A 14,166-nucleotide genomic window follows, 5' to 3' on the forward strand; every position below is an offset into this window, starting at 1 on the left:
ATTGGTTGGGGTTGTTTGTTTGTCTGGCCTTTTTTTTTTTTTTCCTTTTAGTTTTTATTTGTTTGTTTGTTTTATGTATATGAGTGCTTTATCTGCTGGCCAGAAGAGAGTATCAAGTCACATTATAAATAGTTATAACCCACCATATGGTTGCTAGGAATTGAACTTTGTCTTTCAGTTGTTGCGTTTTGTTTGTTTTGTCTCTTAAGTGTAAAATACAGTGAAAGTGTTGGGTTTTTTGTTAATTTTCTTATGGGTGATAGCATTAATGAAAGTCTAGATACCCATTGTTTATAAAGAAAAAAACAGATCAGATGGGATAGCTCAGGCCTGTGTAGTCTCAGCATTCAAATAAGCTAAGCATGAGGATGATCTCAGTCAGGCTTGGCTGCTTAGTGAGGCCATGTCTCAGAAACAGGCTGGAGTGAAGGCTCATACCTGTAGTCCACTTCACAAGCCTGCTGAGATCAAAGCATTCATGAGTTGTATAGTGAGTTCTAGGTTAGCCTTGGGGTGCAAAGTGAGATCCCCAATTTTAAAAAAACAAAAAACAGAATTAAAATATTAATAGGATATTGACCTGCTCAGACTTCTAGAATAAGTATTCTTTAAATATTAACCTGATGTTTCTCATTTTTAGGTACAAATCTTAAAATGTAAAGTTTTCTGCTCTTACTGCCTTGGGTTTACTTGTTAGCTTCTTTTGAGATGGATTCTCTCTGTAGTTACGTTTGTCCTAGAGCTCACTGTGTAAACTAAACTGGCCTCAGACTCACACAAATCCTCCTACCTCTACCCCAGAACCTAGCAAGCTTTTTGTTTTTTTGTTTTGTTTTGTTTTTTGGTTTGGTTAGTTATTTTCTTTTGTTTTATTTTATTGAGGGTGGTACTACTACGTTGCCTGAGTGGACTCTCAACCGACTCATGTACTTAAATAATTGTACTTCAGGCCGGGCAGTGGTGGCGCACGCCTATAATCCCAGCACTTGGGAGGCAGAGGCAGGCAGATTTCTGAGTTCGAGGCCAGCCTGGTCTACAGAGTGAGTTCCAGGACAGCCAGGGCTACACAGAGAAACCTTGTCTGGAAAAAAACCAAAATAAATAAATGAATAAATAATTGTTCTTCATCTTCCAAAGAGATGATAAAAGAGGAATGAAACCTGATGCTTTTATTTAATTTTATATTATAAAAATTACTGCTTTACATTTGTGTGTATGTGAGTGGGGACGGGATTGAAAGAACTTAGAGAAGTCAGTTCCTTTGCCTTGAAGGTTCCACAGAGTGTTGTCTGCCTGTCTCAGGAGCACTTGGAGAAGTCACTTCTCTACTATGTAGCTTCTGTCAGGCTCATCAGCTAGAGCCCCTTACCCGCTGAGCCATCTCACTGACCGGCTTACTACCTTAATTCATCATAACCTCATAATCTTTGAAACCTTATCAACATTTAAAAATGTACCTATCATTCTAGTGGTGTTTGAAAATGGTCTTTAAGAGGCTGGAGAGATGGCTCAGTGGTTAAGAGCACTGACTGCTCTTCCAGAGGTCCTGAGTTCAATTCACCCAGCAACCACATGGTGGCTCACAATCATCTGTAATGGGGATCTGATGCCCTCTTCTAGTGTGTCTGAAGATAGTGATAGTGTACTCACTTACATGCATGAAGTAAATAGATAAATCATTTTTTAAAAAAAAAAGGAAAATGGTCTTTAAGCTGCTGGACATATTTTAATTTTTATGTTTTAATTTTAGGCTATGGAGTTACTGGTAGAGAAAGCAATTAGCAGTGCTTCTAGTCCTCAAAGCCCTGGAGATGCCCTGAGAAGAGTATTTGAGTGCATTTCTTCAGGGATTATTCTCAAAGGTAAGTGTTTTTATTAAGTAAAATTAAGCTTATTTCTTTATTGAATAAAAGGCCTACTTTCTTACTTTCCCAAGTAAATAATGCCACTAACACTTTTATCTCTTTACAATGATAATAGGCAGCCCTGGACTTCTGGATCCTTGTGAAAAGGATCCCTTTGATACTTTGGCAACAATGACTGACCAACAGCGTGAAGACATTACTTCCAGTGCACAGGTAATTGAATTCTTGTTGGGTTACTGTCCTAAGGCCTAGGGGGAGGGGGTTATAATTGTTTCTTATGTGTAATAACTATACTAGTCATTGGGATGCTTATTTGGGGAATAAGCCTTTAAAGAGGGTTATTAAAAAGATTTGCTGCTGGGTGGTGGTGGCACACGCCTTTACTCCCAGTGCTCAGGAAGCAGAGGCAGACAGACCTCTTAGTTCCAGGATAGCCAAGGCTACACTGAAAAACCCTGTCTGGAAAACACAAAACAAAAAAGATTTACCTTGCCAGAGATGGTGGGGCACACTCATTTAATCCCAGTGCTCAGGAGATCGAGGCAAGTAGGTCTCTCTAAGTTTAGGGCATACCAGGGCTGAACAATTAAATCCTGTCTCTAAAATCAAACAGAAAAGATTTACCTTAAACTAGAATTCACTGATAAGATTTTAAATATTTACTTATGTGGATGAATCTGACTATTGGTATAATTTTGTGTTTCTTATGGTGGTGCACGCCTTTAATCCCAGTACTTGGGAAGCAGAGGCAGGTGGATTTCCGAGTTCGAGGACAGCCTGGTCTACAAAGTGAGTTCCAGGATAGCCAGGGCTATATAGAGAAACCATGTCTCAAAAAAAAAAAAAAAAAAAAAAAAAAAAAAAACCAAAACTTTGTTTTTGTCTTTATATACCATGAAAAAAACAACATTAAATACCTCATTAATTACCTAATCAAGGTAACATTTACAAAGCTAATCTCTTCCTCCCTAGCCACTCTACCCCAAAGAGGAAATAGATCATTCAGTGATCATTAGGTGGGTACAGATACATATAGCTCAATGGTAGTGTCTTGCCTAACATACAAAGTACCCACCTTCCCAGGCTCTGTCCTAGCACTGCAAAAATAAACACTAAGTATTTGGTGGTGTCAGTTCCAAGATTGAGGCTAGAGAGACAGCTTGGTGTTTAAGAGCATTTGCTGTCTGCAGAGGATCCAGGTTTGCTTCCCAGCATCTGCATGGCAGCTCACATCTATTCCTAACTACTTCTAGGGGATCCAGCATCCTCTTTTGGCTTCCTTTGGCATCAGGCAGGCATTCATACATACTCAGATATCTTTTTTTTTTTTTAATTCCAAAATTTTAGGAATAATTGGTATGAATCCTCTAGGAATAATTGGTATGAATCCTCTACTTGTATTTGCTACTAATTAATATCTACTTATATGGCGGAATTCTTTAATGAACCACATTAGAAATGCGTCCAAACCAAGGTAGCATATGGCTCAGTGACAAGCTTGTCTAGATAAAGACCCTGGATTGTATACCCCGACACTGCCTGCCCAAGCTGGGGAGAGGTGTTATAGGGATCGTAAATGAGTAAAATCTGAACACAGTAGCACAGGAAGCTGCAACTCTGTAGTGGAAGCTACCATTTACCATTGGGTTAGGGAATCTCTAGAAGGTTGGTTGGTTGGTTTGGGAGTTTTGTTTGGGGTTGGTCTGCCTGCCTGCCTGCCTGCCTGCCTGTCTGTCTGCTTGCTTGCTTACTTGCTTGTTTTTTGAGCCAGGGTCTCACTATGTAGCTCTTTGATGGATCTCTGTGCTTTCAGGGCCGACTTGAGTTCTACACCATCCATATATGAATATAGGGATATGTTCATATTCTCTCTTACAGTATAATTGTGACACATATAAACTTTTGGAATCAAAGGACCTGGTACTGGACTATTAAATATATAAGAGAATTTATATTTAATAAACTTCAGTGAGAAAGGACAAATAATCAACAAATTGGTTTTGAAATAGCTGATTGTTCTGTGTTCTGTTAAAAATTAGATATGTATGTGGGTTAGAGACATATATCAAAAGACTAAGAAGTGCTCTTAACATAAAAAGATGGAGCCGGGTGGTGGTGGCACACACCTTTTATCCCAGCACTTGGGAAGCAGAGGCAGGTGGATTTCTGAGTTGGAGGACAGCCTGGTCTACAGAGTGAGTTCCAGGACAGCCAGGGCTATACAGAGAAACCCTGTCTCGGGGGGAAAAAAAAAAACATTTAAAGATGGGCTTTCTTTTTCTTTTAGGTTAGAGTTAAAGGTAAGGATTATATATTGAAAATACCATATAAACTCTTTAAGGCCATTAAATCACTAAAGAAATGTGTTCATTTCCCCCTGATTAAAAGTTATGAATATGAATTGAGTATTTTACCTTTTGGGGTGAGAGATTTGAGACAGGGTTTCTCTTTATAGCTCTGGCTTTCCTGGAACAGTGAATTGACCCAGTCTCCTGTGGGAGCAACAAGTTGCTTTAACCACTGACATCTTTCCACTACTATCACTACCCCTTACGAAGAGGCTAAGTTTATTTAAAGATTGATATTTTCTAGCTTAATTATTTGGAAAGCAAATAAACACACAGAAAAGCTCTCCCTCCCCCCAAAAATAAAAAAGACTATCAGGACATAGTATATGTCCCTTCTGATTAATCACTGATGATAAAACAACCTATTCAGGGTGTTTCTTCCATTACATTGTTTTTTCTTTTATTGTTACTTGGAGAAGTAAACTTAGTAAGAATTGATGTGCTGCTCCTCGGTGGGTGATATGAATGACCCCCAGCTGTACTCTGCCCATAGCAGTCATGTGCACACAGTAAATATGTGAATAAAAACAGATTTTAGAATGTTTTGACTTTAAATTAATTCTATATTCTAACTCTATTTGCAGTTTGCATTGAGACTCCTCGCATTCCGTCAGATACACAAAGTTCTGGGAATGGATCCATTACCACAAATGAATCAACGCTTTAACATCCACAACAACAGGAAACGAAGAAGGGATAGTGATGGAGTGGATGGATTTGAAGCAGAGGGGAAAAAAGACAAAAAGGATTATGATAACTTTTAAAAAGTTTGTGTAAATCTTCAGTGTTACAATAGATGCCGGTTTATTGGCTGTTTTCCATTCATAATAATGTCTACTTTAAAAGTTTATCAAGAGTATAAAGAGTTTCATGGAAGAACCAAGTTTTTCTATGATATTAAAAACGTATTGTACAGTGTTAGATATTATATGGATGGAAAGAAAGAAATCTGACTAGGGGAAATATAGTGGTTCCCCCTCCCTATTTTTTTTCCCATTATTTTGATTTTATTGACTGGTTGCCCTTGCTCCCTGTATTTTTTGTGTCTTTTATTAACTAGTGCATTGTGTTATTAAATCTTTACTGTATTTAATGCAGGATTTGTGCTTCAGTTGCTCTGTGTATTTTGATACTTTTATTTAGAAGTTTTGTTTGCTTTGACACTAGTTGTAAGTTACTTTGTGTTATAGATGATATCCTTTATCCCTTAATACTTTATAGCAGTACGTTTTTTTGTAACGTGAAACTGCAGGATTTTTTTCCTTTGTTATTCTCTATGTGAAGGATTACAATATAAAAAGCTACCCTGCCATTTAAGTGCTCAGAACTAGATGTTTCTGCAGATCTTGTGGCATTTGTCTATCTAGTGTGATATATAAAGGTGTAATTAAGACAGATTTGTTAATCTAATCAAGTTTGCTGTTGTGCATTAGCAGTATAAAAGCTAATATATATTATATGGTCTTGCAACAGTTTTAAAGCCTCTGCATAATTGATAATAAAATGCATGACATTTTTGTTTTTAATAGACATTTAAAATAATAATTTTAGGTTTAACACGTAGATCTTTGTACAGTTGACTTTTTGACATAGCAAGGCCAAAAATAACTTTCTGAATACTTTTTCTTCTGTACAAGTGGAAAGGGAATTTTTCACATCTAAGTGGGCTATTGTTTTCAAAGAACTTTATCATTGTGCAACTAACAATAACTAGCCCTGATTATGTGACAATTCCCTATTGATGTGTGCAATTACTCTAGCAGCTTCTACAGTCTAACACAGTTGAATGATTCCACATCCTATCACCCAGATCATTTATAGGTCTATTAACTGTGAGATTGATAAAAGTATTACTGGTTAAAAAAATAAGATTATCTAAGGAAAAAAGAAACAGAAAATTATTTGGTGTGGCCATCCTACATGCTTATGTCTTATACAGAATGCTAATAACCCTAGCAGTGGTGTAATAAGTTACATCTTACTGTTATGTATGTGTGCTCTGGTGCACAGATGTCGTTTTGTTGTCACAGCACTACAGTGAGATACAGAATAAAAACTTAAATTCATATAGTGACTTACTTGTGTTATATGGTAGGCTTGATGGTGACAACTTTTGCTTAATATACTATTAAGCTTCAGTAAAACTGTATTCATATATACTATGTGTGTATGTGTTACTCCTGACAAGTGCATGCTGGTTGATCACATAATTCTAAAAGGTTTTAGGTTTCACCACTATATTGGTTCATTTTTCTAAGATTGGAACCCTTCCCCATATGAAAGAATACAAGACTGGCATTTTTGCAGATCTGTCTGTATTATCTGTTGTGTTTATAAAAAGGAGAGTGGACTATACATCCACCAAAATGACATGGATAGTCAGATATGGTTAGGTATGGGGGTGGGAGGGGTGCCTCCACGGGCCCATGCTGAGCCATCCCCCCTAAGGGGCCAGCCACATGATGGTATAGTATAGAATAGAGTTTATTCAGGGCATGGGGAGGGGAGCTGAGAGGGTAGCAGAGACAGAGAAAGGCAGAGAGAGACAGAAAGACAGAGAGTAGAGTAGAGGCTGGCCATGAGCATATGAAGAGAGGGGGGAAGGGAAAGTGGTAAGAGGACAGAGTGGAAAGTAGAGGGCAAGAGGAAGAGGAAGGGACAAGCAGCCCCTTTTCTAGTGAGTCAGGCATACCTGGCCTTTGCCAAATAACTGTGGGGCAGAGCTTAGACAAAATGTTGACATTACCTGTATAGTTTATATTTTTACTCTGAGGTTTTTGAGTTTGGGGTTTTTTGATTTTTTTTTTTTTTTTTTCCGAGACAGGGTTTCTATTTATATATCCCTGGCTGTCCTGGAACTCAACTTTAGACCCTAACCCTAACACCTTCCCTTCTGGAAGACAGATAAATCCCTACCTAGGTCTCCTCATGCTCCCAGACCAGACCAGACCAAGCTTCCATTCAGTGGAGCTGGGAAGATGAGGAAAACATAGAAGTTAAAACTGAACTCGCATTTACACTGTCTTTGTTCCAATAGCACATTGTCTTAAATACTTCCCAAAGTGGCCCTGACTTTCAGTATGATTCTGGGAAGGTTGTTGGTGGTGAGTTTTTGTTGTTGGTGGTGGTGGTTTGGTTTGGTTTGGTTTGGTTTGGTTTGGTTTGGTTTGGTTTTTGGTTTTTTTCGAGACAGGGTTTCTCTATGTAGCTCTGGCTGTCCTGGAACTCACTCAGTAGAGCAGGCTGGCCTTGAACTCAGAAATCCACCTGTCTCTGCCTCCCAAGTGCTGGGATTAAAGGCGTGTGCCACCACTGCCTGGCTACTCTTTTTTAATATATTTTTTTTAGGAGAGGAAGTGTTTTACCTCAAGATTTGAGGTGCCCAACAGAAGTTCCAGTCTCAGAATATGAGCTCTTCATCATAATGCATCACCACATATTTTTTATATGTAAATATACTGTAGCTTTCTTCAGACAATCCAGAAGAGGGTGTCAGATCTCGTTATGGATGGTTGTGAGCCACCATGTGGTTGCTGAGATTTGAACTCAGGACCTTTGAAAGAGCAGTTGGTGCTCTTAACCGCTGAGCCATCTTGCCAGCCCCCACCACAAATATTTTTAAGACTTTTCAATAAAATAGAAAAGGAACCATACCCATCCCTTTCTGTGACACCAATGTTGTTACCTAAGATACTCAAAACCTAGAAAACAAATACGCAGAAAACATTTCCTGCTGAGTTTAGATGTAAAAATTTTTTAGCAATACATTTGCAATCTGAAATTAAAACTGAAAAAGATCATAATGTAGTTGGCTTTATCTGGTGGTACAAGGATGGTTTGATATTTGTAAACACATAAATGGGCTCAAGGGCAGAAATCACATGATCAACTCCATAGAAACAAAAAAATTCCTTCATGGTAAAAGTTCTGAAGGAGTCAGTAAAAAGTGCACACCTTTAATCCCAGCACTCAGGAGGCAGAGGCAGACAGATTAAAGACACATTACCTACAGGAAACATTTTAAATGGGAAGAAAGTCAAAAGCATTTGAACTACAATTGGGAATAAGACAGTGATAGCTATGTCCTACACTCTTGGTATTCAAAACTAGTTGGTATAACCCTATTGCTACAACAGTTTGGTGGCAGGACAGCAGAGAAACCACAACTAATGTAAAACTTCTCCCTTGCTGGTTAGATTTCAAGTCTGCAAGGGTGATATTCAAGCTTCTTGAGTGAGAAAAGCCACTGATGACACCACCCAGCAGAAAGAAAGCACTACATGCTACATACAGTACCATCCTGGTAAGCTAGTGGCAGGAATGTTTTGGGGATATTTTTAGGCTATTTAGGACTGAACTTGAGACAGTGTTCCACAAAAGTGAATGCATGCTTGGTTGTATAAAAATCTGGCCAAAAGCTCATGGCTTGGGAAGTCATAAGCCCAGGATGGGAACCTATTGCCATTGTCATGATAAAGAGATATGCCATCAAACTTAGGTTTATTCACACGGGCTAGTGCTGACCTCAACGCTGGGGAGGTGACCTCTCTGCAGTGGTCAGCTGTTAATGTGAAGACTCATAACTGGTCCCAAGTGCTGAGAATAAGTGGTTATTAAATATACAACCCTAAATGAGACATATGAATATATTCCCTTCTGAAGACTCAGGAAACATTGAGAAAGAAGAGACCAAAAGAGTAGTAGGGTCGGCTGGAGAGATGGCTCAGTGGTTAAGAGCACTGACTGCTCTTCCAGAGGTCCTGAGTTCAAATCCCAGCAACCACATGGTAGCTCACAACCATCTGCAATGGGATCCAATGCTCTTTTCTGATATATCTGAAAACAGCTACAGTGTACTACTCACAAACATAAAATAAATAATTCTTTAAAAAAAAAAGGGGGGGGGGCTGGTGAGATGGCTCAGTGGGTAAGAGCACTGACTGCTCTTCTGAAGGTCCTGAGTTCAAATCCCAGCAACCACATGGTGGCTCACAACCATCCGTAATGAGATCTGACACCCTCTTCTGGTGTGTCTGACAACAACAACAGTGTACTTACATATAATAAATAAACAAATAAAAAAAAAAGAGTAGTAGGGTCATGGGGGTGGGAAGGAGTTGTGTGGAATATTCACTTCTAGAAAGGACTTGACTATTGAACTATTGAGCTCACTACATACAACTTGATAACCTGCACAGGATCAACAAGATCAACATTCTAGAAGGCAGCACAAATTATATTCAGTAAGCTATAAAAAGGGAATCATGATTAAAGTGCTATGTTAGAGAGCCTGGCAGGGGGTGGGGGGACAGTTGGAGGGTGTATATATGATCAAGATTCATTGTTTTCATGCAGAAAGTTGAGTAAAAGTATATTCTATTTCTGAAGGAGAATCAGAAGAGTAGTTACAACATAGTATGCCAAAGAACTGTTATTACTCATTTAAATAAAATTATACCAGAACCATTTTTAAAAGAAGTACTCAGTGTGGTTAGCAGTTTTGAATAAGACTCTTCCCCCATAGGCACCTATCTTTAACCTGCTTGCGTATCAGACGGTGGTATTACTTAAGAGGGATGAGGAGTTGTGGACTTGCTGGAGTAGATAAGTCTTTACTAGAGGAAGTAGACCACTCAGAGTGGGCTGTCAGATTTCAAAAGCCAAAGCCAGGCCCACAGTCTCTGGTGCCTGGAAGATCTGAATGTAGAACTCTTAGGTACCATGTCTGCACGCATGCTGCCATGCTACTGACATAAACATAATGGACTAAACTGTAAGCCTCAATTAAGCTTCCCTTTATAAGAGTCCTGACCAGAAAAGACTGCTCAGACATGGGTTTAAGCCAATAGAAAGTCTTCATGACACTACACTGGGTGTTCAGAATCCCAGTTGTAGCAGCAATCCTTCAGAGTGAACTTTTAAGCACAAGAACCATATCCTGGGTTGACATACTTCAGTGAACAAGTTAACCAGAAGCAGAACTGCAGAAGCCAAAAAGCAAGGTTAGTGCAAGTAGAGACTTTCCCCAGAACTACATGAACTTAGGTGGATTAGACAAATAAACTAAAATTTCTTTTAGTTTTGGCTGGTAATGCTGTCTACACTTACAGCCTGAATGGTACTTCCACCATGGAGTCAGTTGTGCTAAGGGCTGGGACCCTGTTACATTGACTCCAGTGTTGTACCTCATTAACTGAAAACCTACAGTCCCATTCTCATGACCTCTGCCTACAAAAGGCCCCTTCCTAGTTTTCTGGCTTCCATTTATGCTCCAAGTTTAACACACAAACCAAAATATTTGAAGATAAGATATGAGGAAAAACATAGAGCTTTTGTGGAACTGAGCCTGAGTTACCTCATTCAGTATAATTCTTTCCAGTTCTGTCCATTTACCTACAGATGTCATGATTTCCTTTTTCCATTTAGCTGAGTAAATTTATTCGTCTGCTGATTAACATCTAGATTGAGTTCATCTCCTAGCTGTTGTAAATAGAGTCACAATGAACATGGATGTACAAGTCTCCTGATAGAAGTGTAGTATAAAGTGCAGAGGTGCCATACCTGGATTAAATGGGAGTTCTGGTTTTAGCTTTGGGAGGCAGGCTTCCTAGTAGTTGCAGCAATTCACTTTCCCATCAGCATCAAACACTTGGCTTTCCCTACATCCTTGCCAGTGTTTCCTATTTGTTTTCTTTCTTTTTTAATTGAATATTATTTATTTATTTTTACATCCTGACCTCAGTTTTCTCTCCCTCTTCTCCTCTTAGTCCTCACCTCATCTACTCATCAGTTTCTTTTCAGAAAAGAGGAGGCCTCACATGGATATCAACCAGCCCTGGCATATCAAGTTAGGTGCCTCTTCTCATATTGAGACTAGAGGAGGCAGCCCAGTAGAAAGAAGGGGTCCCAAAGACAGGCAACAGAGTCAGAGGCATCCCCTGATCCCTCCCTTAGGCATCCCACATGAAGACCAAACTATACCACTGCTACATGTGTACTGAGGACCTAGTCAGTCCCATGCAGGCTCCCCGGTTGACGCTCAGTCTCTGTGAGCCCCTGTGGGCCCAGTTGACTCTGTGGGCCATGTTCTTGTGATGTCCTTGACCACTCTGGCCCCTACACTCTTTCCCTATCTTTTGCAAGATTAGCCAAGCTCTGCTTAATATTGGCTGTATAGGTCTCTGCATCTGTTCTGTTGTTTTTGTTGTTGCTGCTGCTGTTGGTTTTATAAGACTGGGTTTCTCTGTGTTACCCTAGCTGTCCTAGAACTCATTCTGTAGACCAGGCTGGCCTCAAACTCAGAGATCCACCTGCTTCTGTCTCCCAAGCACTGGGATCAAAGTCATACACCACCACCACCCTACATCTTTCCTTTTCTTTCTTTTTTTTTTTTAAGATTTATTTATTTATTTTATGTATATAAGTACACTGTAGCTATCTTCAGACACACCAGAAGAGGGCATCAGATCCCATTACAGATGGTTCTGAGCCACCTTGTGGTTGCTGGGAATTGAACTCAGGACCTCTGGAAGAGCAGTCAGTGTTCTTAACCACTGAGCCATCTCTCCAGCCCATCATTTGTTTTCTTTATCATAATCATTTTGACTGGACTGAAATGGAGTCTTAAAGTCATTTTAATTTGCATTTCTCTGATGGCTAAAACATCTTTTAAAATGTTTTCCATCCATTTGAATTTCTCCTTTTAAGAATTTTCTGAGCCAGGCGGTGGTGGCGCACGCCTTTAATGCCAGCACTTGGGAGGCAAAGGCAGGCGGATTTCTGAGTTTGAGGCTAGCCTGGTCTACAGAGTGAGTTCCAGGACAGCCAGGGCTACACAGAGAAACCCTGTCTCGAAAAAAAAAATTTTTTTCTGGGACCAGACATGGTAGCTCGTGATTTTAATTCCAGCACTTGGGAGGCAGAAGCAGATAGATCTCTGTGAGTTCAAAACTAGCCTGGGCTGCACAGAGAAACCCTGTCTCAAATAAGTAAATAAATAAATAAATAAATAAATAAATAAATAAATAAATAAGGAGGAGGAGGAGAGGGAGAAGAGGAGGAAGAAGCTTACCAGGTGTATGAAGCTGGAGAGTTAGCTCAGTGGTTATTAGTACTTGTTCTTGCAAAGGTCCTGAGTTCGATTCCCAGCACCCACATGGAGGCTGACCATTTCCTTAGGTACCATACATGCATTTGGTGCATAGACATACGTGCAAACAAAGCATTCATACACACAAATAAATCTGAAAAAAATCTTAAAACGTTCTGTTCAGTTCCATAGCCCATTCCTTAATCAGGTTGCTTACTTTCTTAGTGTTTAGTGGTTGTTTTTATTTTTTTATATTCTAGATATTCATTCTCTGCTAGATGACCAGCAGCCATCACTTTCATGGGCCACCTCTTTTAGTTAGTTGTGTGTGTGTATGTGTGTGTGTGTGTAAGCCACAGCATGTATGCAATGTCAGAGGTAGAGACACTCCATCAACCTTACATGATCCAGGGAACTGAACTCAGGTGGACAGGCTGGGGAGCAGGTGACTTTTCCTGCTCAGCCATCTTGAGGATCCATTTTTTTTCTCTTTCTTAGTCTTTACAGTTTTGCTCACACTCTTCTGCTTCTTACTCTTTCTCAGTCTGTTTCCTATCAGCCATGAGCTTCACTTGGGCCAGAGTCAGTAAAGCCAAGACTCATGGGCTGAAAACACAACTTAAAATAAGTAATTCCTCCCTTTAAACTGTTTTTGTTCCAAAAATAAAACACTAGCACAGACCCCATCTCAAAAATGTGGGATTGACAATATAACATTTATGAGTCCAGATAATCCTCAAAAGAAATATAAATGGTTTATAGGAATATGTGGGAAGCCACTTCATAAGCACATCGCCATTACAAGATGGCGATGACATCTGGCTTGCCGTTAGCATAAAAACGCCTTGTGCGCGTGTGCCTGTAAATCCCAACGATCTGCGGCGGAGTGCCTTTGGTCACGTCAAATGGCCTGATTGTCCCACAGCCTATTATGAGTCGCCACGTCTGAGGCAGGCATAGAGCTCTATATAAGGGAAGGGTTTTGAGATAGTCGGGGTCCTCCTCCTCAACTGAAGCTTGTGATCTCGCTCTCAAGATACATTAAAGCTTGTACTGCAGAAGGATCCTGTGTGTGCCGCGTTGTTCCTGCTGGCGGGAGATAGCGCGGGACAGGAATATGAAGCCAAACTTTTAACTTTACTAGTAATCAAATAAATGCACAAAATTTTAAAGACAATAGAATGCTCATCAATCTGACTGACAAAGTATATAAACATTGGAAACAGTAAGGTCTAAGCTTATCAATACCAAGACAAAGTTACATAGAATCAGCTCAGTCTTCCCCGTCATCATCTCCATTTCTGTGCTTCTTACTGTTGGGTTTTTGGACAGTATCGCTATTGTGCAGAATGGCATGGAACTTGTTTGTGGCCTCAAACTTATGATCTTCATTCCTCAGCCTTCTAAGTGCTGGCATCACTGTCATGTGCTACCATATCTAGCTTCAGTCAGCATCTTAATTGTGTTTTTTAAAAAACCCATACATGAGCTGGAGAGATGCCTCATAACATGCATGGACTAGAGAGATAGCTCATCCATTAAGAGCACTGACTGCTCTTCCAGAGGTCCTGAGTTCGATTCCCAACAACCACTGGTGGCTCACAACCATCTGTAATGGTTCTGATGCCCTTTTATGGTGTGTCTGAAGACAGCTACAGTCTACTCATATGCATAAAATAAATATAAAAAACATATACATCAAGAGCCTTTGGCTCAGCAACTGTACATCAAAGATTTTGTCCTAAAGAATCAAATACTTAAAAAGTAAACAAAGTTTTACATTCCTTAAATTTTTATTTTATTAGTATGTGTGCGTGTGTGTGTGTGTGTGTGTGTGTGTGTGTGTGTGTGTGTGACCCCACCT

General features: G+C 39.7%; 1 protein-coding gene across 5 annotated transcripts in view; it reads left to right on the forward strand.

Moving 5' to 3' along the window:
- Positions 1–6,287, forward strand: part of Zfr (zinc finger RNA binding protein) — a 67,747-nt gene extending 61,460 nt beyond the window's left edge. For all 5 annotated transcript variants that reach the window (XR_004115873.1, XM_031360455.1, XM_031360456.1 and 2 more), the window contains 3 exons: positions 1,751–1,862; positions 1,981–2,078; positions 4,798–6,287. Coding sequence is in view for 4 of the 5 variants with exons in the window: in XM_031360455.1 (XP_031216315.1) it covers positions 1,751–1,862; positions 1,981–2,078; positions 4,798–4,977 (390 nt within the window). In the remaining variant the exon portion in view is untranslated. The remainder of the gene's footprint in view (positions 1–1,750; positions 1,863–1,980; positions 2,079–4,797) is intronic.
- The last annotated feature ends 7,879 nt before the right edge of the window (positions 6,288–14,166 follow it).

This window comes from Mastomys coucha, unplaced genomic scaffold (genome assembly GCF_008632895.1).
Source record: "Mastomys coucha isolate ucsf_1 unplaced genomic scaffold, UCSF_Mcou_1 pScaffold8, whole genome shotgun sequence".
Taxonomy (NCBI): Eukaryota; Metazoa; Chordata; class Mammalia; order Rodentia; family Muridae; genus Mastomys; species Mastomys coucha.